The sequence below is a fragment of the Schistocerca nitens genome, chromosome 2 (genome assembly GCF_023898315.1).
Source record: "Schistocerca nitens isolate TAMUIC-IGC-003100 chromosome 2, iqSchNite1.1, whole genome shotgun sequence".
NCBI lineage: Eukaryota > Metazoa > Arthropoda > Insecta > Orthoptera > Acrididae > Schistocerca > Schistocerca nitens.
In genome coordinates, this window is record NC_064615.1 from 481,520,551 (window position 1) to 481,544,431 (window position 23,881).

Genomic DNA, 23,881 nt, shown 5'->3' on the forward strand with positions numbered 1-23,881 from the left:
GATCCCAAGTCACGGCTTGTCTTCTAGTGCAGCCGAGTCTAGCTGGGGTGGTGCTTATATTCTCTTCATATAGGTGCCACTCCTGTCGTGGTGTTGTCTTAGTCAGCGTTCTGTTGGCTGATGTCATGTCACAGCCATCTCTGCTGTACTGTTCAGGCCGACATGCCGCTGCTTGATGTTATGTGGGAACAACACATCCCATAGCTTTTTGTGCTGAAGATATATTTTCATAACAAACTGCCACATATTCTAGTTTTATCTTCCTTTCAGTTTTTCTTTCAGCGGTAATGAAATTAATGCCATAATTTCGGCTTCAGTTGGATCACTGAACTTACTTCCTCTTTTTTTTTTTTTTTTTTTTTTTTTTCTTTCTTTTTTTTTTTTTTTTTAGCAAAATGTGTTTACTGGTTGTACTGGGTACCATAGAACACACACATGAATGAGAATAGATGTGGCAGGTCGACATGTACATAATATTTCTTTTTTGTGTCTGTCAGTTGGTCTTTCCATGTAATTTGTTAATAACAACACCTTTCCATCGATATTAGCAACTCTGATGCTATATGTTGACTGCTTCAGTCTTTCAATGCTCTTAGCAGCTTTCTAGTCATCAAACTGGCTAATAAACTTATCCTTTAAGGCCTTAACTTTACAAGACTGCTGGAAACAGTTGCACCATAACTGATCAGGTTGATATCACCATCACCTCTTCCAAAGAAATACATTATCGTAGCAGGTTCTTATTGAATAATACTATCGGGCATTAATTGCATAACTGTGACAAATGAATCCGTTTGTAATTGCAAGCAGTAACATATTTTTCGCAGTGCATCATACAGTTGTTGTTGTCCGATGCTCAGACAACCAGCGATATTAGCACATGAACTAATCAGTCATGAGCACAACTGTGTAATCAATATCTCTGAGCTAGTGTTATGTCAGTGTCAAAAATTATGGCGCCTTTTAACGTTTGAAACTGTAGATCACATAAAGAGCATGTGATAACTTTTCAGAATTGATCGCGGATGTTAATACTGGCTCCAAAACCCAAAGTCACTTCCCTGAAAATCATGTCTCAAAGGTAATACGTTTCCCTTTTTCTTAATTGCACCTCAATTAATGAATAAGGCTTTTGTTCAATAACATGATCTGGATGAGATTTAACATGATGAGCATATAGCAAAAACACTCTTGTCACAAATCAGTTATCAACACAGGTTTTATATTTCCATTAATAACATCTCCTGTTCAGTTTCTATTCATTCATCATAATACGTTTGTATCGTCAATGTAATAACAGAAACTATGGTTGCTCACACATATGAGTGCAACTTAATGCTGTGAAGACAACCAGGCAACAACTGATACATGAGTTAAGATCATTCAAAACTTTATCTCTTTTTTTCGTTTGTACAGTACATTATAATACAGTACGATACCTGTCCCAACGACGATGTTCAGCCTGTGCACAGCCTTTGGTTTTGCATGCATGGTGACCAGTTTTCAATGACACCGTACCTTGTTATAGCAAGTCTGCCACATTGCTCCAGTGTCCTTGAATCCATGTAACAGAGGGAAACAACAACACACAGCACACACACTATATCTGTTATAAAATTACACGTATCAAATACGCTGTGACCCAATATAGCTTAACCTTTTCCTTTGATATGACTATTAGGTGCTTTGTATATCATAGTTCTTACCATGAACCACCCATTGAACTGCATCATTGAAATAAGGTAGTGCTGGCCAAGACGGCGTTATATTCTAGCACGGATATTGGCACACTACATACATGAAAAACAACAGCAAAGAACCTATATAACAGCAGAAGCATATAGTTTCATTTCTAACAAAATTAGATAAATTGATACTTAAATTTGTTCATAAGCATACTTTTTATCAGAAACTGTATATTAATGACACACACAATTTTGCTGTGATTTCAGAGTTTGCAGTTATGATAAAAGACCTGGTTGGAGGTCCAAGTCACATAAAACAGGTGGCAGCAGTGGAGGATGATCCACAGAGAAGAAAACCTGACATATCAAGAGCACGACAATATCTTTCATGGGAACCCAAAGTGAGTTTTTTGAGATGAATGTGAGATGTTTCTCTGTTGGTTTCTGTTCAGACAAACTGAATGATACTGCAGGTGTGGTAGGTTTTTCAATCTGTGTTGCTACAGTATTAAGTTGTAATGGAAATGGTACGTAATACAAAATAGAACTGATATAAAAGATAAACTTCAGTTGATGGTAAAGTGTCATTCCAATGACAGAAATGAAAAGAAGTCATCCTCATTTGAATTAGAATAGGCATCAAACAGAGCAACTAGGAGTAAATTATAGTTGCAGCCTCTCAAACAAAATTTAGCACAATAAGTTCTGTAATGACATTACTTCCTCAATATTGCCTTCAAAATCAGCATACACCTCCCAGTATTATTGTAGCAAAACAAATACATTTATTTTTTATGTATCTTGATAGTATGAAAGGTCTTTGCACTACTGCACACTATCACCTAGACAATTGCAAGGTATCAGATCACAAAATTGCAGAATCAAGATTTCTGTGAGTTTCAGTCATTATGATTTCCAAAACTTCTCAGTATTCTTATTTTTGTACACAGCTGTGTTTGGTAACGAGAAGAGGGGTTTTCTTCGGTAAACATCACTACAATTCTTCTAATAATTTCCGGGTATGCAGCCGGGAAAATTTCAGAAGTCACATCACTACAATTGTTAATGATATATATTGTATACCACTCTTGGTAGACAATACTTCAACAAATGGTTTTGTGTAGTGACACTTCAATATCATTTGCTTTAGCCTTTATTTTAAGAGCTCATTAGGAACGTGTGGTGGAAGTTTAACACTATTGTGTTTACACAAATTTTGATCCACTTTGGCACGATTATGCAAACCACTATTATGTCTTACATTAATTTTGGGTCTCGATAACAGATCTATTCAGAATTAAGAGAAAGACAAATGGACATTGAAGGAGAAGAAAATATTTTAATTTTTACTGTTGTGCACCTAACCTCAGTCCGATTCATGTTCAGCATAGTTGGGACAATCTTAATGCTATTCCTCTTATCACATACTGAGTTGACATAATTGATACAGTGTTCATTTGTTAAGCCAGTGATATTTATTGCATTTTGAACTATGGGACTTAATTGAGGTTACTCTTGCATAGAAGGGGAATTTGTCATGACTGAAATTAAAATTGAGTGTGTCCTTTCAATCTTACCCCTTTTTGCAGGATTTTATTCAGTATTCAGTATGTTGGAGGTATGTCGAAAATATTTCCTCTAAGAAATGTTCAGTTTTCCAAAGAATGACTGAAGAAAACATAAGAGACAATATAGAAACCATTTGTTTTATGTTTCAGTGTCATGTAATGTTCTAATAACAGAACTTTGACTTTTACAGGTGCCTTTGGAGGTAGGACTTCGTAAGACAATTGAGTACTTTAGGAAAGAATTGCAGAGAGCAAGCCATTCTGAACGCAACATGTTTGCGCCTGAGAAAAGAATGCGAATTCCTCATGTATAATGATTCAGACGTCATGGTGTCATCTTAAAGTCTTTCCTCAAGTTAGAGATTTCTTTTAAATAATGTGCCTTTCCTCTTCGACAATGTTACATAGAGAGATACTTGATATATTTTTATAAAATGCTGTTGCTGTTCTATGACACTTTTTTCTGCAGATTTAAGTTATAGTACCAACACAATGTGTATTGTGTAGTTCAGTTTCAAAGTTGCAGAACTTCTGGAAGACTTCTGTGTCTTTATTTACAGAGTGTGATGGTGTCCTTCCTTTTTTTTTCGGCTTCACAGGTTTTTTATGTAGCCATAGTATCTTTTTAATCCTTTAGGTAACTGTGATACAAGAAGTGTTGCATTGTGATCTCAAAGTTTTTAAATAATTTATGTGTAATATATGTAAATGTGTGGTATATTGTTGTTATATGTTATGTACATAAAGTTTGTTACTTGTACAGAATTAATATATCATTGGTGCTGGCACTGCGACCATCACATAACAATAACTGTTTGTTATTGGAGCCTTTATGTTGTATAATTCCTGTTTTACTTTATGTGTTTTGAGATGTATTATTGAGGATAGTGATCTTGCAAAACAAAAAGGGTCCATAGGTCTATCTGACTCATACGTTAACTGCATCCTGTATTCTGTTCCATGCGTGCAGAAAATGAAGTGTTTGTGGTGGAATAGGGTTAATGGTACACAAAAAATTAACAGTGATTCAGAATTGAAGAGATGTGTGAATAATTGCATGGATCCCCATTCTGAGTAATCATTTTATAGTTCTCCAATGTCAGTTATAACATAATGGTCGATGCAGACATTATTGGGAGCCAAAGCTTCTTGTGCATTGGTTTGGATGAAAGCACTTGAAAGTTGAACTTGCAAGAAACAAGGGTAAACAGTATCACATTGTGAGGAAGTGTCACTTGTTCAGTCATCATATTTCGCTGCCAGTTGTCATAAAAGTATGAGCATGGTTGATTATGTCATTTAAAATGAATGAAATAAGTCTTGGGTCATGCGATACAGAGCCTGGTTCAAAAGGGACAGGAAATTGATGGTGACCATTTCAAAGTAAGCATCGTGGTATTGACTGGAGAGAATTTAGGATGTCTTTGGTGTATCTAAAACTGAAGAACTTAATTGGAATTTGAAGCCCACTACTTCCAAACTACTGTGCCACCAGAGAAAGAGATGTAAGTTATTTAATCGAGAAACATTGTCCAACTTACAAAGGACGAAGTTGGTTTGTTTGGTAATAAATCAGAGGAGCCCAGTTAAAAACCCAAATATCTCTTGATTTGGTTTTCTCTGTCATTTTCTTAATTATTTCCAGCATATACCAGAATGAGTCCTTTGATGAGACCTTCAAGAGTACAACCCCCTTTTAATACCTGAAGTAAATAACAATGTTGGGAAATAGTCATGAGAAACACATTTTTATTCCTGGAAAATAACAATCATTTCCCTTGTAACTTGGACCAATAACAGCAGTTGATACAGTTTGCAGGTTTTCCATTTCATTTTACTGCACAGATATTTCCTTAACGTATTGATATTTTTTTACAAAGTCTGTTAAAAAATAATATTTTTAGAAATGAAAAAATCCTATAATGAATGTCATTATTTATAGCTTTTAAACCTGAAAATAACGACTTAAAAGCTTTTGAAGATTACCGTTAATAAAATCCCAACGACTAAAATGTCCTGAATCTTACAAGGGGAGGCCATGACGTTGGGATCACAGATTAGATTAGATTTACTTTCATTCCAATTGATCCGTAGTGAGGAGGTCCTCCAGGATGTGGAACATGTCAGAAAAACAACAATACATGACAAATATATACAACTAAAACAAATAAGCTAATGTACCATTCCACAGGTCCCAAGTGGAATGATGGTCATTTTTTAATGAACACTATATGAAAGAGTCATTTTACAAATACTAATGCACTGAATTTAAAATAAAAAAGTTTTTTTATTTATTTATAAGGTAATAAACATGTAATACAACTACTATAATACTTATTTACAATGAACACATTACTGCACTGAAATTGTGCAGAAGTTAAACATTCCACGTAGGAAAAATATATCTAAAAACAAAGATGATGTGACTTACCAAATGAAAGTGCTGGCAGGTCGACAGACACACAAACAAACACAAACGTACACACAAAATTCAAGCTTTCGCAACAAACTGTTGCCTCATCAGGAAAGAGGGAAAGACGAAAGGATGTGGGTTTTAAGGGAGAGGGTAAGGAGTCATTCCAATCCCGGGAGTGGAAAGACTTACCTTAGGGGGAAAAAAGGACGGGTATACACTCACGCGCGCACACACACACACACGTCCATCCACACATATACAGACACAAGCAGACATATTTAAAAACAAAGAGTTTGGGCAGAGATGTCAGTAGAGGCGGAAGTGCAGAGGCAAAGATGTTGTTGAATGACAGGTGAGGTATGAGTGGCGGCAACTTGAAATTAGCGGAGATTGAGGCCTGGTGGGTAACGGGAAGAGAGGATATATTGAAGAGCAAGTTCCCATCTCCGGAGTTCGGATAGGTTGGTGTTGGTGGGAAGTATACAGATAACCCGGACGGTGTAACACTGTGCCAAGATGTGCTGGCCGTGCACCAAGGCATGTTTAGCGACAGGGTGATCCTCATTACCAACAAACACTGTCTGCCTGTGTCCATTCACATTAAAAAATGACGATCATTCCACTTGGGACCTGTGGAATGGTACATTAGCTTACACACAAAATTCAAGCTTTCGCAACAAACTGTTGCCTCATCAGGAAAGAGGGAAGGAGAGGGAAAGACGAAAGGATGTGGGTTTTAAGGGAGAGGGTAAGGAGTCATTCCAATCCCGGGAGCGGAAAGACTTACCTTAGGGGGAAAAAAGGACAGGTATACACTCGCACACACACGCATATCCATCTGCACATACACAGACACAAGCAGACATTTGTAAAGGCAAAGAGTTTGGGCAGAGATGTCAGTCGAGGCGGAAGTACAGAGGCAAAGATGTTGTTGAAAGACAGGTGAGGTATGAGCGGCGGCAACTTGAAATTAGAAATTAGCGGAGGTTGAGGCCTGGCGGATAACGAGAAGAGAGAATATACTGAAGGGCAAGTTCCCATCTCCGGAGGCCTGACAGGTTGGTGTTAGTGGGAAGTATACATGTCATACAGACATGGGAAACATAAATTGAAACTTCATACAAATACACATGTTTTTTTTTCCACTCTATTATCTCTCAAATATAATATAAATTAAATAATATGAGCAGTGATGAAAAAAATAGACCAGTAATTTCCAGCAGAGAGTACGAGTGTAGGACAGTAAATCTTTGACGAGGGCTGTAATTAAGTTTGAGTGGGAGTCGAACCATCGCAACATGCATTTTCGTCTTATGAAGCTCGAACGCTAATATTTACCTCTGGTGAGAACTTGTCCATTGTCTGATGGTCTGTTATCAGTTTATCTCTAAATAAGTAACATAACATTCTTCTTCACTTTCTGAGTGGCTAAAATCATGTCAAACTCAGGATTACTATATCCGTCTATTTTTGGAAGCACTGCCTAAACAATAATACTGGACAGAGGATGTTGAAACTTCCTGGCAGATTAAAACTGTGTGCGCGACCAAGACACGAAATCGGGACCTTTGCCTTTCGCGGGCAGGTGCTCTACCGTCTGAGCTACCGAAGCACGACTTACGCCGGTCCTCACAGCTTCACTTCTGCCAGTATCTCGTCTCCTGCCTTCCAAACTTTACAGAAGCTCTCCTGCGAAACTTGCAGAACTAGCACTCCTGAAAGAAAGGATATTGCGGAGACATGGCTTAACCACAGCCTGGGGGATGTTTCCAGAATGAGATTTTCACTCTGCAGCGGAGAGTGTGCTGATATGAAACTTCCTGTCAGATTAAAACTGTAAAGTTTGCAAGGTAGGAGACGAGATACTGGCAGAAGTGAAGCTGTGAGGACCGGGCGTGAGTCGTGCTTCGGTAGCTCAGATGGTAGAGCACTTGCCCGCGAAAGGCAAAGGTCCCGAGTTCGAGTCTCGGTCGGTGCACACAGTTTTAATGTGCCAGGAAGTTTCATATCAGCGCACACTCCGCTGCAGAGTGGAAATCTCATTCTGGACCCATTTTGTTGTCGAGTATCCAAAGCTACTCACAGTGAAGATGATATTTAGTCGCAACCATTTCAACAAAATGTGAAACTATTGGCGTTGAAATGGAATAAGTGAAGTTTTATTTTTTTCAAAGGTCTATTTTTAGGTTGGCTGAGTATACCTGGTATTTTAAGTTGCTGTCGCAGTGGAAAACTGTGTTTATGCTTTTTCATTCCTCCTGTAGCATGTGCATGTGCATGGGAAGGTGAAACACTAACACACACATGAATAAAATGGCAAAGTGTCCCTCTGGGACACCTGCAAACCACCGTCCACCCCCCACCCCTACTGCTGGCCTTCCATCCGCTCCACCAGTTCAACAATGCCTTTGGCTGCCCCCCACCCCCTCTGTGCACTTCTGTTGGATGCTTTAAAAATGTCCCTGTACAGAGACAATTCACTGATTCCTAACTGCTGACAGTATGGGCAACCTGCACACTCCAATGCACGTGCCATTGGAGGGTGCAAAAATGGTTGGATGAAAAAGCATAAACATCCTGTATATAACATTCAAATTTTGTTGAATGGTTTTCAGTGGTCGCAGGTGGTTCCGACCTGTATATTTGAGCACAAAAAGTGTTGTCCCGCTACACTTCAAATGGGTGAGATTGCACTCAGTGGTGTTGCAGTCCTACATTGTCCTTACAGAAGGACTGAAACATCTGTGTGGTGTGTCAGCAGTATCTGAAATAGTCAAAAATGTCATCCTCTTGCACATCGTGCTGCGAACTTTCATTTTCAATCACAGAATGCATGAAAAATAATGGTCTCATTCACATTCTTTATAACACCACCTGATCCTTTTTGTGTTGATTCTGAGCAGCAGTGTGCCCGAAATGTTTTTTACAACACAAATGTGTGATTTCAGTGCCAGGCGTCATGGTTCTTAGCTCCACTGCAGAGGCATTGAGAGAGAGGATGAGATGTCAGTAAAGGTGTCCTGCATGGGACATGAAAATGTATGTAGATGAAGTGCTGATAACATCATAGTGTGGAATTCCACTAAATTGAGAAGTGTGAAATGGAGAATCTGGCTTGTCCGATTTTTGTCTTGCAGAGGGGAACACGGCCAGTGAGATGAGGCATTGTTTTTGTCACAAGCGGAAAAAAAAAACAAAAACACACACAACTGTTTTAAAGCACCAGCACTTTGACGATCTCTTGCAATGTAATTACATCTACACACACACTCTGCGAGTCTCTACATGGTGTGTGATGTACCTCATACCACTACTAGTAATTTCCTGCAGTGTTCCCCTCACAAACAAAAGGAGTGAGTTTTTCAGTAAAGTACTGCAAAAAGAACGTTGTCTCTGTGCAGGGATTCCCCTTTGCTTTACAAAGCATCTCCATAATATTCTCGTGTTGATAGAACCTACTAGTAACAAATCTAGTTGTCCACCTCTGAATTGTTTCGATGTCTTCCTTTAATCTGACATTGTAGGGAACCCAAACATTCATACAGTCCTTCTGAATAGACCACTAGTGTTCCTATATGTCCTCTCCTGACAGGTGATCCATGCTTTCCTAAAATTCTCCCAATTAATCGAAGTTGACCATTCCCCTTTCCTACTACAGCCCTTAGGTGCTCATTCCATTTCATATTGCTTTGCAGTGTTAATCCTAGATATTTAATCACATGACTTTGTCAGGCAGCACACTACAAATGCTGTATTGTAACATTACAGCTTTTTCCCTATTTATCTGTGTTAACTGACTTTCTACAATCAGAGTTTGCAACGATTCATCACAATGATTAAAAATTTTGTCTTGGTCATCTTGTACCCTTGTACAGTCACTCAATGACAACTTCCCATGCATCCAGCATCATCAACAAATAGCCACAGATTGTGTTCACTGTGCCCATCAGATCATTTATCTATCACACTTCCCTGGAGCACTCCTGACGATACCCCTGTTTCTGATGAGTACTCGCCATTGAGCACTTACTTAAAAAGTCTTGAGAACTTGTAGAACTGGGAGCTTATTCAGTGTACTAATACCTCTGTTTAACAGCCTGCAGTGGGGCACCATGTTGAATGCTTTCTGCAGTTTTAGGAATATGGAATCTGCCTGTTGTCCTTCATCCATGGTTCACAGGATATCATGTGAGAACAGCAAGCTGAATTTCGCATGAAGGATGTTTTTTTATAATTTCGCTGACCTGCAGACAAAAACTTTTCTGTATCAAGGAAATTCATTATATTTGAACTGAGAATATGTTCAAGAAATCTGCAGCAAACCTATGTTAAGGATGTTGGTCTGTAATTTTGAAGGTCTGTGATTTTGCAGGTCTGTTCTTTTACCATTCTTATATATAGTAGTCACTTGCACTTTCTTTCAGTCGCTTGAAACTTTGGGCGAAAGGTTTGTAGTAAATGGAAGCTGAGTAAGGAGCCAGTGCTGTAGAGTATTCACTGCAAACTGAGTTGGGCAACTTACTTGTTTCAAGGGACCAGATCGAAACCTTTATGTATTGTGTACCATATAACTGAGATGCTACTGCCACATAAAGTTGTAGCATGGTTCGTAGCATAGTATGTAAACGAAAGAAAAAGGTATTAGGTTCAAGTCTAGCTACTTCCTAATTTTTTTTTCACCTTTTGTTTTTTAAAAGATTCTGGGTCTTTGTTATTAATTTAATAGAAGTATCATCTTCAATAATCGATTTATTTCCTCCAATTCTTGTTGAATAGAACGACGACTGGCATATTTCCCCAGTGATCAGAAATCTTAACATGACAGCCAGTTTGTTTCAGAAAGTGAATACAAGTTGTGCGCTGGAAGTTTTTACTATTGTGAAGCTTTGCGTAAAATGCGTATACCGATCTCATGGTTTTATGGACTGCCTCACATTTCTGTCTTGCTGGTAAATACCTTCTCCAGTGATGATGAGTAGCTTTGAAACAAACTCCTCTTCCATTCAGATGAAATTATGAAATGACTTTTGATCTTGAAACGTACATAATGAAGCATTTTACTTCAGAGTAACATTAATCAATTCTACATAGAGAATATGGATATTAAACAAGCAAAAACTGATATTAAACACTAACCTTTGACTCTGTTCAGTTTAAAACTAAAAATGTGATTGAGATTCAGTTGAGTTAATGCATGACTCCTATTAGTATGTCTCTCAGATCGTTCTACAACATACAGTGTTCCGCTACCAGTAATTCGTCGTCCAAGCCATTGAGGACTCCAGAATCTCCTCTGATTTTATCTGCTCTTTTTCAATGATTGCTAAAAGGGATAACACAGCTATTTACAGTCAGTTTTGGCAAACAAACTGTGTAATTTGCATGCCAGATGTAGCCGTGAACTGCCACTGGAGAGCACTGCAGTCACAAATGATGTGGAGCACATTCCATGAGATGTACCAGGTCATTTCAGAGCACACAGCAAACACAATGGATACCACATATGGCGTGCTTTGTGATAAACACACCATGTGAGGACGGCTTAAGGGTAGTGTTATAATCTCCTCAAGTGGTGACACCCTGATGTTTGAAATGCTGCAGAGCCTGAGGTTGACATCACAGGGCACGAAGCTTTTGCACCACTACAGAGGAAAGATGTTGGTACCTTTGAGCCAGATTTTGAACTTCTGTGTCTCAGTAGGAAAAAAATGACACGCCAAAAAAGTGTCCCTTTAATTTTGTTGTGCAGTGTAGATGTATGTATTAATAACTAGCAGCACTCTTTTGCGCTTCCACTCACCTGGTTTAGGATCTGTTGTGACTTCTCTTCAGCTCCTGTATATATTACCTTTGCTTTCTCAAAACTTGTAAGTTATCTCTCGAGGATGATTTTTGAATTTGTGTAAGAGTTAAACAATACTTTTAAATGTGTGTGCTTGTAGCTGTGCTCCAGTTGTTCATCTGTTAAGTAGACACTTGCATCATTAGATCGAAGTTGGGGTGACAGAGTGAAGGTTCAGAATTCAGTCGTGGTAACGGGAACTAGTAAATTCATTCACCTGTTTCATAGGTGCCATTGTGAGAGAGAACTTCCAGGTATATGAAACTGAACAGTGTATACATTAAGAACTTGAAGCAGCTGCTAGAAACTTTATTAACTATTGTACAACCTTTATTAATTATATGTGCTTACTCATGCTAAGCTTAACACAAATTAAGGGGAAATACACTGTTTAGGAAAGAGAGAACAATGCTACTTTCACGGTTATATCAAATAGTTTAAATTTATCTCCTGTTGACAGTTTAGTATCTCCATAATCACATTGCTATTTGCCATTAAATAACCATACTGTCTTTCAAGGATTATGTTCCTATGTTACAGTGAACATTGCTAGGTGAAAGAAATATTCAGATATTAAAACCATATAATAAAATATATTATTTGGTTAAAATCAACAACCAAAATCGCAATAACATTTGCTTATTGACTGGTTTCAGCTTATGTTAAAGACATCCTCAGAATTTTTGGGCCCCCATGCCTGATGCTGACAGCTTCTCAGTTTTTCATGTGACACCATGATCGTACACTGTGAACAATCATGGTATCACCTGAAAAACCAAGGAGTCATCAGCACCAGCTACAGGGGGCCCAAAAATTCTGAGGATGGCTTTAACATAAGCTGAAACTGGTCAGTAAACAAATGTTATTGCAGTCTCAACTGTTGATTTTAACCGATGTATAGCACCAGATCACTGCCCTCCACAGACAACGTTTTCTAAATTTATGAAGTGCGTTATTAGTTTTGAAGGATCTAGGGGTTCCTAATTTCTTAGATTCTCTGGAGCTTGTTGAAGATATTTGCATCAGTATGCATAACCTCACTTAAAAAACATAGACAAGGAGGCAACATCTACATGGAAATTATTTTTGTCTTTTGTATTGAGGTTCTGGAAGTTACAATTGCTTTGCACCTGATCTTTGTGAGCTGCAAATGCCAATAAAGGAATAAATATGGTATGTTCCTTTCCATTTCATTTGTGACGTTACAGTGTTGTGCAAAGTTTTACATGTGCCCATGGTCTAAATCCATATGTTCCCGGGTAACGTTAACTAGTTGGGGATGTGGGTTGCAGTAGTTTCAGATAAGTCCTTTATTCTGCTGAACTTGCAAAACATTTTAATAAGGATTACCAGCCTTGTTTAGCTGTAATACAATGCCTCAACTGACCAATCTCACTTGCACTAAACTGCAACACTGGCTTACAATAATTGGAAGAAACATCATAAAGCCCACTGACTGAAATTTACTTATGAATTATTGTAAGCATTCTGTACTCACTAATACTGCAACTTACTGGCGTGAGAGGTTGTGTCGAATGGAATTGGAAAGTGAAAGGTGGAGGGAGCGATGCAAGAATCCATCCTAGGGGCTGGTGAGTGGTGGTGTGGCAACACCTGAGCAGTCGTGTTAAATAGGTGAGAGATCTGGATAACATGCTGTCCTGGGAAACAGCTAAACATCCTCCATATCTACTTAGGTCAGGGCAGTACGAGCAACAGATGGTCTTGTGCTATGTCGTTGAAAGATAACATCAAAGGCCTCGAAGATAGGGTGCAGCTGCTAGGCCCTAACACGTCAGAAATGTAATGGCCATTGTCCAAATGAGCAACTGTGTACCAGTTGATTTTGTTGTGTGCACATTGATACCACTCTCACGAAATGCTGGGTCTGTGTGACACTGATGAATAAAATCACATTTGTTCTCCTCAGAGCATACATACACACAGATATGTAAATCATGATGCTGTACGTAGAACTGAGACTTGTCTGAAAAGATGACATGGTGGCACTCCTGTGTCCAGTATTGTCATTCGGTGCACCATTGTCGGCACATGTTTGTCTGGTGTTATATCAAGGCAGCTGCAACAGTGGGCACAGTGCTGTCAACTCTCAGCACAAATGGATACTTGTCTTGCTACGGACAAGCCCATTTCCATACACAAGTTACGTGACATGGCTGTAAAATCCTACATGGCAGAGTGATAATTATTTCTGCCCTTTTGGATGCTAGTTGTGTGGTGCTACAGAGATCCTCCTGAACCCATCAGTTCCATACTCGCATGATAGTCACGGTATCCTGACTAGCAAGTGCAGCAGTATCAAAGAACAATAAACCGCAGTCTCAGTAGGCTATAGTCACGTTGGGTTCAAATTTTGTCATGTACTGATAAACATTTCTTCTTCTCATACAAGGCCTAATGCAATCTTCTCAAAAAAAAAAAAAACTAAATATGATTTATGATTGTAGATGGTATTCCTCTTCTCTGCACAGTTGTGCTAAACTGCTTTTCATTTTCAGATACAAGCACATGATACACTTCATGTCAGTGTTACATTTGTTGCAATCATAATGGCCATCAGTGTATTTGCGCAGTACGATCCTGGCAGGAAGTGTATGAGAAAACCCTAGTAAGTTCTTGTCAAGTTTAAAATCTGTCAATAGATTTAACCTCATAACTGCTTACAGTTATATACATGATACAACTGTTGCAAAATGTGGTTTATTAGATGTGTGTGAAAAGAATAACTGAGTAATTTTGTTGTCTTTACCATTGTTAACAGTAATGTGCTATCTTGGATGGTATTGGCCATAAGAATTGGGTAAGTTATCTCACCAAACCTTTAGCTGGGTTGCCAGTTCTGGAAATCGGGGAATTTCAAATGTGTCAGGGAAAATTGAAGAAGAAGAAAAAGAAAAAAGAGTTTCAGTAGGTGAATTGGTTTTTTTACTGAGATGTCCTGCATTGTCATTGGCTGGGCGCAGCTGAGTACGTGAGCCACTTCCCTACTCCCTTATTGTTACTGCTTCTTCCCTTTCTACCAGTCCCCTCAGCTTGCAGTCAGTGCTGCCACCACTTCTTGCTGCTAACCTAGCAGCTGCTGACAAGAGACAGGGAAGTGTGAAGAGTGGTTTGTTTGGACCTGATTCTCAGAGATTATTGACACAGGCCGGAGACAGCGTTCATGTGTGCATGAGTTGCATCCGAGTGGATGTATGCATGCTCTTGTTTTCTGACAAAGGCTATGGCCAAAAATTTAGTTGTGAGAGTGTGATTGTCTTTCCTATGTGCTTGTCTTGCAGCTCAGTGATAATCTTTATGGTGAGTTGCTACCTATCCTCATTAGTATTGATTCTCAGAGTATTCATGCAAGTTATCTGTTGCATGGATTGATTTTGGCAGTCTCATTTCGTCAACAGGTGCCTGTGATGTGTAAATAGCTGGCCACACCAGTGGACTCCCATGACGGGCCAAAACTGCTGGCCATTTCTGTGGGTGTGTCTAACGGACTGGGCCTGGCAATCTGAAGCCCATCATTTCTCATTAATGTGCGGGCCCTGCCCATCTCACCGATTTGCCTGCAGGCTAGGTCTGTTTGTGTGTGGCATAATGTGGCAGATTTTCGTGGTTTACCTGTGGACTCAGGACTGCAATGCTCCTTGGCAGGCCAGAGGCCAGGGGCAATGGATTTTAGGAATTGTGACAGTCTGACTGCAAGTACATTGTACAGTGCCGCATTTTATTTATTCTAGTACATTTTGCACTTAAAAAATAGTTTATATATTAGAAAATATGGATGCTAAGAGGAAGAAAATTGTGGCAGTGACAGGCAGTTTGTATGCTTTGTACTCAAGTATTTCTTGAAAGAAAAACCACAAAATACCTGTAAAATATTAGACACGACACAGTGGGTAATAACCGACAAGGCCGTGCGGTTAAAGGCGCTGCAGTCTGGAACCGCAAGACCGCTACGGTCGCGGGTTCGAATCCTGCCTCGGGCATGGATGTTTGTGATGTCCTTAGGTTAGTTAGGTTTGACTAGCTCTAAGTTCTAGGGGACTAATAACCTCAGCAGTTGAGTCCCATAGTGCTCAGAGCCAATAACCGACAATAACAAACATAGTAGAACCAACATTTCATTGGCAGTCACCTATAGTGTTGGTTTACACAGCCCTTTCCTGCCTTATACACTTCTTTCAAGAGGCCTACTTTTTCTGAGGTGAAGATATTATAAATCTGTCTTGCGACTCCAATGAAATGCTTATTTTTGTCACCAAATGTGTTTTGTTTTATTGAAATAAAATAAAATCAGTGGTCTTAATGAAACATATCGTCAATGAAGAAACAATACCCCGTAACTGACAAATTGACGATTTTTTGTTTTTCAGTCAGATGATGTCGTTGACAGTACGTGCATCTGCTCTTAACGCCATAATGCCGAATTTTTTATTATTTACCATGAAAAAATTATCGAAAACAATGCCGTGTATGTGACACAGCAAATAAATAGATGGCAATACCGCGGAACTGTAGAGAATTAAATACCAATCTATGGATACTGTACACAATACCGCGTAAATACAAAAGCGTGCCCGCCCACAGCACATTGTTACTACCTTATTACGTATTTAACAGTGCTCGAAAGTGGTTCCATGCTTGTAGTTTCATTCAGCTTATGAACGCGGAGAATCGTTTCTGAGAGTGACAGACAGCAGTAAGAAAATTGTTTTATTATTCACGTTTGAATGTTAGTAGCACCGCAAATGTCTTATTGTGATATAAATCAGATCGTCCCCACTTAACTCGTTCTGTGCTTCATTCATTTCTGCCAAAGATCTAGATTCCACTTTCTTGTAGGATCTCCCATAAATGCTGAACAAACAACAGGCAAGAAAAGTCATAACGCTGGAGTTACATTTACTGAAGAATTAATTTCGTATGTGGCGTTCTCGTCACTGTTCCTGCAACATCTAATGACGCAGGTAAATTTGCTTGGGATTATTGTTAATAGTATTACTGATGCCGTCGTTCTCATAAATACATGAATTTGAGCTTCATCTTTGTCTGCTTAAATTAATTTATAAATATTTTTCCATCTAGAAACTTCAGTGGCCGTATCCAACAATGCTCAAAATGAAACCACAGCCACAGTTTCCACTAGAGACGACAGTACTTCACACTCATTGCTATGCGATGGTGCTCATTGTTTGCCAAACACTCTGGATAAATTATCAGAAGATCACGGGAGTAATAATCATGCTGACAGTGAAGGCCAAGAATTATATGATGACGTAAGCAGTGACAGGAAAAGGAAGTCTAAACCACATACTGAAGATTGGAAGAAAAATGCCAATAAAATTCTGAGAACGCGTGGTCAGGCGTATACTGGATACAAAAGAAGTCGAATTGGTAAAATCACTCATGATACTCCAAGAGAGTCAGGAAAATTAGGTCCAACATATACTTCGAAGATGTGCCAGAAATCCATCAGTTTTCTGCTGGTGATAGGCAGGCAATATTTAACACATTTTGGGAAACGACGTAATATGATCAGAGGAAGGTTTACGTTATCAACCCTGTGGACGTAATTCCAACCAAACGTCCAGGGAAGAACACTGGCGAATCCAGGAGAAAAGGGACACTCATTTATCATTTGAAAAATGAGCTGGGGAAACAAAGTATGCAAAAATATGTTTCTCAATACTCTTGGGATTAAAGAATGGACTGTCGGATATTGGCTGGGTAATTCCACACATGGGGTAAGTCCTGATACAGAATCGTCACGACCTCGAATCAAACAGACGAAGAAAGATTAAGAGAACCTTCATGAAAGAATTTCTGGACTCTCTTCCGTCGCATTACTGCAGGAAATAGGAAATCGTCCTTAAAGTTGTACGTTGAGCCTATTCTACAATCCAAACAACAGCTGTATAGACTCTATGTGGAAAAATGTTATGGGGAGAAGGTTTCACCATGAACTTCGGCTACCTTTAACTTAATTTTAGAAGATGGTAATGTTAGCTTATTTTCCCCCAAGAAAGACCAGTACGACTTGTGTTGTAGTTACAGGCTTGGTAACTTGAGTGAAGACGTGTAGAAGCAACACACAACGGAAAGAGCAGGCAAGGATGCAAAAAGATGCTGACAAGATAGAAGCCCAGCAGAAGCTCTGCTCAGTGTTCACCATGGACTTACAGGTCGTGAAAATAGCTCCAATTTTAACTTCAAGTGCAGTTTATTATAAAACAAAGTTGACTGTTCATAACTTTACAATGTATAATTTAGAAAGTTGTGATGCAGTATGTTACTGGTTCGATGAAACGCAAGGTGATTTGGTTGCATCATGTTTTGCCTCATGCATGGTGGACACCCTACCCAGAACGATTAAGGAAAATCCCGTTCAAGTCATTTTGTATTCTGACGGCTGAAATATCAGAACAGAGATGTGATATTATCAAATGCTCTTCTAAGATCAGCAATTGATAATGGAGTATTGATTACACAAAAGTATTTGGAGAAAGGCCTTCCTCAGGTGGAATGTGACTCAGTTCACAGTTCCATTGAGTGCAAGCTTAAAGGGCGTGAAGTTACACTTCCTAGCCAATGCGCTATGATATCTAAAGAAGCGAGAAAAAAGCCACAGCCATACGAAACCTATTACCTAGATTATTCCTTTTTCATCAACTACGCAGAGAAAAGTTTGTGGCTGTACGACTCAATTAGGCCTGAAAGAACTGTAAAAACAGAATCTACAGTTACCGATTTGAGGGCGCTACAGTACCGCCCAAATGGTATTTTTTACTAAAAGTGCTCTTTCAATGAGGTGTGGCAAGAATTACCGAGGGTTCGAGGAAAATTCTTAGAGATGTTTGCTTCCAGAAACTACACAAGGGAATCCAAATGGGATCATTTACAACAACTTAAATCTGTTCTTTCTAAAGATTGTCATAGTTATTATGACAACTTTCCTTATGAATGAAAATTATCGCGGAGGTAACTGTGTGACGAGTATCAGTGCAGTGTAATTCTCTGTTGCTGCTTTGAATGACGTTTAGGATTTTTCTTGAAGAAATGTGCATACATTATCGGAACTATGTAAACAGTATATTTATTATGTTTCTATGAAATCTTCCAATAAAAATGATTAATGCTCCTAAACGTAAATGTGTCAAGTCGTGCTGGGAGACTGACAAACAAATACCACGTAATAACATCATGGCATAAATACCGAGACAATTCCGCGTATGTGCCATAATTCAGCTTTCTAAAGCGTTTTTTTTTTTTTTTTTTTTGTTTCACATTTTTATTTGATCCAATATTTCCTTGTGTTGCTACAATGCAAATTTAGCGCCGCTGTGAAATGTATTAGGCATTTTAGACAGTTTTTTTGTCTCTCGTGTAAAATTATTATTTTTCTACTTACACGGTATTGTTTTTTCACCGACGATATATACCATATGGCTTGCTTTCTCCCTCTAAAAACAGTTCATTGCAAAAATGTTGATGATAGTACCTGATATTTTTACTAACAAGTTTAGAAATACAGAAGTCCTTACATTTTTTGTCAATTTATGTCTTTACTTACCATTCAGATGTCAAAATTTGTCCCTCCAGGAGGCCCACGCTCTTTTGTAGGTACATGTGTGGTGTGCATGGTTCCCTGAGCTATTGCAGCCTTCTCCTTCCCTGTCCTCCTTCCTTTCCCTTTGCTCCTTTCTTTCCTTCTCTTGGTGTTGATCTTTAAGTTGGCCTGGCTATACTCGTGACTTTGCTTTGTCTTGTGGCTTTGGTTGGTTGCTTTTCCTCCCCCTTTTTGGCTTTTTTTTGTGCCCCTCAGGGGTTTGATATCCATCTCCAAATTTGAAATCTTTTGTGTGAGCCAGATGGGGAAGAATTCCCTCCCTAGCGGCTTTGGCGTGGGTTCCCCCTCCTCCTCCTCCTCCTCCTCTTCCTCCTCCTCCTCCCCCCCTCTCTCTCTCCTGTTCTCTCTCCCTTTTCCCCCTTCGACTCCCTCCCTGCCAAAGTCCTTTGGCCTCCTTGATAGGTCTCCAACTCAGTAGCCAGTCGGTGTGGTGGGCTGTTATGTAACCATCTGGCTGAGCCCCCTGACGACACAGGGATCACATTGCTAGTACTTGCACTGTGAACACCTTGTGCAAGTCTAGGAGTGGTTGCCCATCTTTTTCAGGCGTTGAAACTCCCTGCAACGGCCATTCTGTCAGGCGGCCATTGCTGTGGTTGGGTGGTGCCCACAAGGCACAATGTATTAACTTCTCTGGCCACTCTACTGCAGTTGTCTCTCTTCCTCAGTACAGTTCTGTCTGTTCCTGTTTCTGCCTTCTCCGCGTTACCCTTCTTGGATACACCCTGGGAGGAGGGCCAGGCCTGCTGGCTTTGGGCAAACCCCTTTCCATGGTTCCTGATCTGTATCAGGACTGACGGGGAGACTTTTTCCACCACCAAACCCCTCTTCTTTGTGGATCATATTGAGGACAAGTTCGGTGAAGTTCAGTCATTAACTAAGATGAGATCATGCTCTCTGTATAAAGAGAACTTCAACCAGTCAGCCTCCCTCTGTGCCTGCGACCATTTAGGAGACATCCCCATGGCTATCGATCCTTACAAGCCACTCAATATGACACTGGATGTAATTTTCCATAGGGACCTTCTCCTCCAGGTCAATGATGAACTTACCGCTAATCTGGAACGATGTGGCGTTCATTTCGTCTGGTGTGTCTAGAAAGGCCCTAAAGACCATCATGTAGACAGTGGTGCTTTCATCATGGGATTTGAGGAGGATAGCTTGCCCGAGAAGGTCAAGGAAATGGTGTACAGATATGGCATACAACCATACATTCCATCTCCCATATGTTTCTTCCATTACCTTTTGGCCACATATCCTCATGATGCAATGCTACATCCATCTGTGGTGGCCCTTTTCATGTGGGGAGCCCTTGCACCCCACCGCCTAACTGTGTAAACTGCTCTGGTCTCCATCCTCCCCACTCACCAGTGTCCAGTGTACATGAAGGAAAAAAGAATTCAGGAAACAAAGATCCGGAAGAAGTTTGACAGACTTCACCCTGTAAATCTGTGCTCTACCTTTGCTTCAGTTACATCCGCCCCCCCTTACCCCCATCTTGCCCCCCTTCCCTTTCCTCACCCTTGGCAGCTCCAATCCCTTCCCCTGCAGGAACTCCTCCTCCTAGGAAGACACCCTCTTCTCTGGCTCCTACTAGGGATGGGACTCAGTCTCAGAACACCCCTTGCTGGCATTCTCAGGACACGAACCTTGCACTATCAGGCCGGAGGAGAGACCCACGCTTCGAGGGCCCCTTAGCCACTCGTTCTCTGTCCGATCCTGACATCATTAACACCTGTTCCCTTACTGATGATGCCTCCTCCCTCCCTCCGTGGGAGGAGAAGCAGCAGCACAAGTCAACGACGTGGCTTCCCCAGCTTTCTGGGGGGCTTTACTCCCTCCACCTCATTGTGAATCAAGACCTAGTTCTTATGGATGTCACCTCATCCTCATAGGTGACGACCACCAACCAAATGACATGACCTCCCTTCGGCTTCTTAATGTATCACCTGGACTCTCATCATACGATAATCCAGTGGAATTGCAACGGATAATATCCTCACCTCCTGGAAATACGATGCCTTGTTTCCTCCTCTTCGTTGTGTCTTCCTCTTCAAGAAACACACTTGCTTGATGACCACTCTCCAACATTTCATGTTATTGGGCATTTTGTTGGAACTGTGCTGGCCCTGGAATAGCGCCTGGAGGGGTCTGCACCACAATGTCATTAGTGTCCATCCCTCTTCATACCAACCTGGAAGCAATAACAGTTAATAGTGCAGACGACTCTGACAATCACCGTTTGAATGTTCCTTATGTTGAACTGTCTGCCTTAATACAGCAACTCCGGCCACCATATCCTCTCCTTGGGGGACTTAAATGCACACCACCTCCTGTGGGGAAGTTCCACTTCATCGGATAGTGGTCTTCTACTTGACCAACTTACTACAGACCTTGATTTGTGTCTCCTCAATGGCTGTTCCCCTACCCACAACAGTGACACTCGTGGAACCTTTACTACCATCAATCTCACAATCTCCTCCCCTGCTCTCGTGGCTTGCCTTCATGGTCATCTTTGTGAGAGTGACCACTTTCCAATGATTCTGTCATTCCCCTGCTGCCACCAGGCAGACAGACTCCCACACTGGACATTCCACAGGGCGAGTTGGCATTAAATATGTCTACTGTGCGGTTCAACACCTCTCTCATGAACTGCATTGATACGGTTGTGCAGGGCATCTCTGCCACTATTCTTCATGCTTTTGGCACTGCTGTCCCCCTATCCACAGGTCACCATCATCATCGACTGGTACCGTGGTGGACCAAGGGTGTAAAAGTCGCTGTCCTGGACAGCCGACGGGTGTTTCAGCGATTTAAACAACATCCTTTACAGACCAGCCTCCTTGCTTTTAAGCGTCTCCAAACTAAGGCTTGTTACCTTATTAAGCGGAGTAACAAGGAATTCTGGGAGCATTATGTTTTCTCCGTGGAGATGTATGGCTCTTCATTGCAGGTTTGGTCCAAGCTCTGTAACCTTCTGGGCCACCAGTGACAGTCAGCTGTCAAGGGGCTTATCCTCCAAGATATTCTGTCTACCGTCCATTGGTCCTTACTGAATACATCCCAACACACTTTGTGACAGCATCGATGTGTTCTTCCTATCCTGCTGTATTTCTCCAGCACGAACACAAAATTGAACAGACCCCACCCTCTTTCAACCCTCGCAAAGCTCAACTCTGTTATCGACCTTTCACTGAATGGGAATTCTTGCAGGCTATTATCTCTCCCATGACATGGCCCCAGGCCTGGATTCCGTCCACAACCAGATGATCCAACACTTGGACATTGCACAGAGACACTATCTTGTCAGGGTCTTCAACTGCATTTGGCTCAAGGGTGCCTTGCCTTTACAATGGCGAGACAGTATAGTTATCCGTGTCCTTAAGCCTGGGAAGAACCACTGTCTCTCGACGGCTACCACCCTACTAGCCTGATGAACGTACTTTGTAGACTGCTTGAGAGAATGGTTAGCTTCCAATTATGTTGAGTACTCGAATCTTGGAGCCTTTTGTCCCCCTATCAGTCTGGCTTTCGGGTAGAACAATCTCCAACTGACCATTTACTCAGATTGGAAACTCCAATCTGACAATCTTTTACTAACTGTCAGTACCTTGTTGTCTTACTTGACACATAAGGCATATGACACGGCTTGGCGCCATCACATTTTAGTTACCCTCCATGACATTTCCTGTTCCGTTACATGTATTGTTCAAAATTTCGACCACCATGATCACGTGTGTACAGCGACACACCATCAACAGTCTTCAATGCTCAAGAATTCCAGAGTGTGCTGTACTGCTTCTGCAGGTGCGGTAATCCTTGCAGTCAGGTCTGTGCTGGTACTGTCCAGAGTCTCGTGAAATGAAATGATCGTATTGCGTTGATGGCAATGTCAGCCCTCCTGGGAAAGTTCACCACCGAGTTGCAAGTCTTTTTAATCGATGATACAGTGGATGACTTGCATTTCGATGATGATGAAATGATAACAACACAACACCCAGTCCCTGAGCGGAGAAAATCTCTGACCTGTCCTGGGATCGAACCTAGGCTCACTGCATGGCAGTTAGATGTGCTGACCACTTCTTTTTTACTCCCCCCCCCTCCCCCCCATATTTTTGGTACAATGATTCATGATGAAAATAACTGTCAGTACACTATATATTATCTGATTGTTAATCACACCTTCCAATGTTTTACTCAAAAAATCCAAAAAAGTTTCTGATTAGAATATTATCACATACAAAAAAAATATTGAATGAAGAAGAACTATGACGAAGTTTCAAACATGGACAAGCTGTTTGGTAGTCTTATGCCTTCATTGCTTTGGCGACACCCGTGGCTGCATTTCGAAAACAACTTGTAAAAGTCTTTCACTCATGGTACACATGTGGACAGACGGGCATCATATACATAGCTGAGTTCGACAAAGTAGGTCGATATGTGGGAAAGTGTTGGGGCAATGTGAGTCACATTGACCAGTGAGACAGGGCAGGTCCGCATAAGAACCTCCAAGAGGCTGCACCTAAGGGACGTGGAAGGCCCGCACCAATACCTTATCATAGTATTTAAATATAAAGCATATGTCCTGTCTCTGACATGGATGAGACTGAGTCCTGCTGAAGTGGGGTGGGTGAGGGAGTTATAGTGGCTGTTAAAGATGGTTCCTGCTGATACAAACTACCCTAAGGCCACCTGAAATTGCTGTCGTAGGACCATTGGCAGAGGGAA

General features: G+C 40.7%; 1 protein-coding gene and 1 non-coding gene across 2 annotated transcripts in view; both read left to right on the forward strand.

The window, feature by feature from the left end:
* Window positions 1-3,997, forward strand: part of LOC126236413 (UDP-glucuronic acid decarboxylase 1) — a 71,637-nt gene extending 67,640 nt beyond the window's left edge. Inside the window, exons 7-8 of the mRNA XM_049945709.1 lie at window positions 1,953-2,086; window positions 3,445-3,997. Coding sequence (XP_049801666.1) covers window positions 1,953-2,086; window positions 3,445-3,567 — 257 coding nt within the window. The 3' untranslated portion in view covers window positions 3,568-3,997. The remainder of the gene's footprint in view (window positions 1-1,952; window positions 2,087-3,444) is intronic.
* Window positions 3,998-7,573: 3,576 nt separating this feature from the next.
* On the forward strand, window positions 7,574-7,647 carry Trnas-cga (transfer RNA serine (anticodon CGA)). Its single transcript has one exon. It is a non-coding gene; the product is annotated as a tRNA-Ser (tRNA).
* The last annotated feature ends 16,234 nt before the right edge of the window (window positions 7,648-23,881 follow it).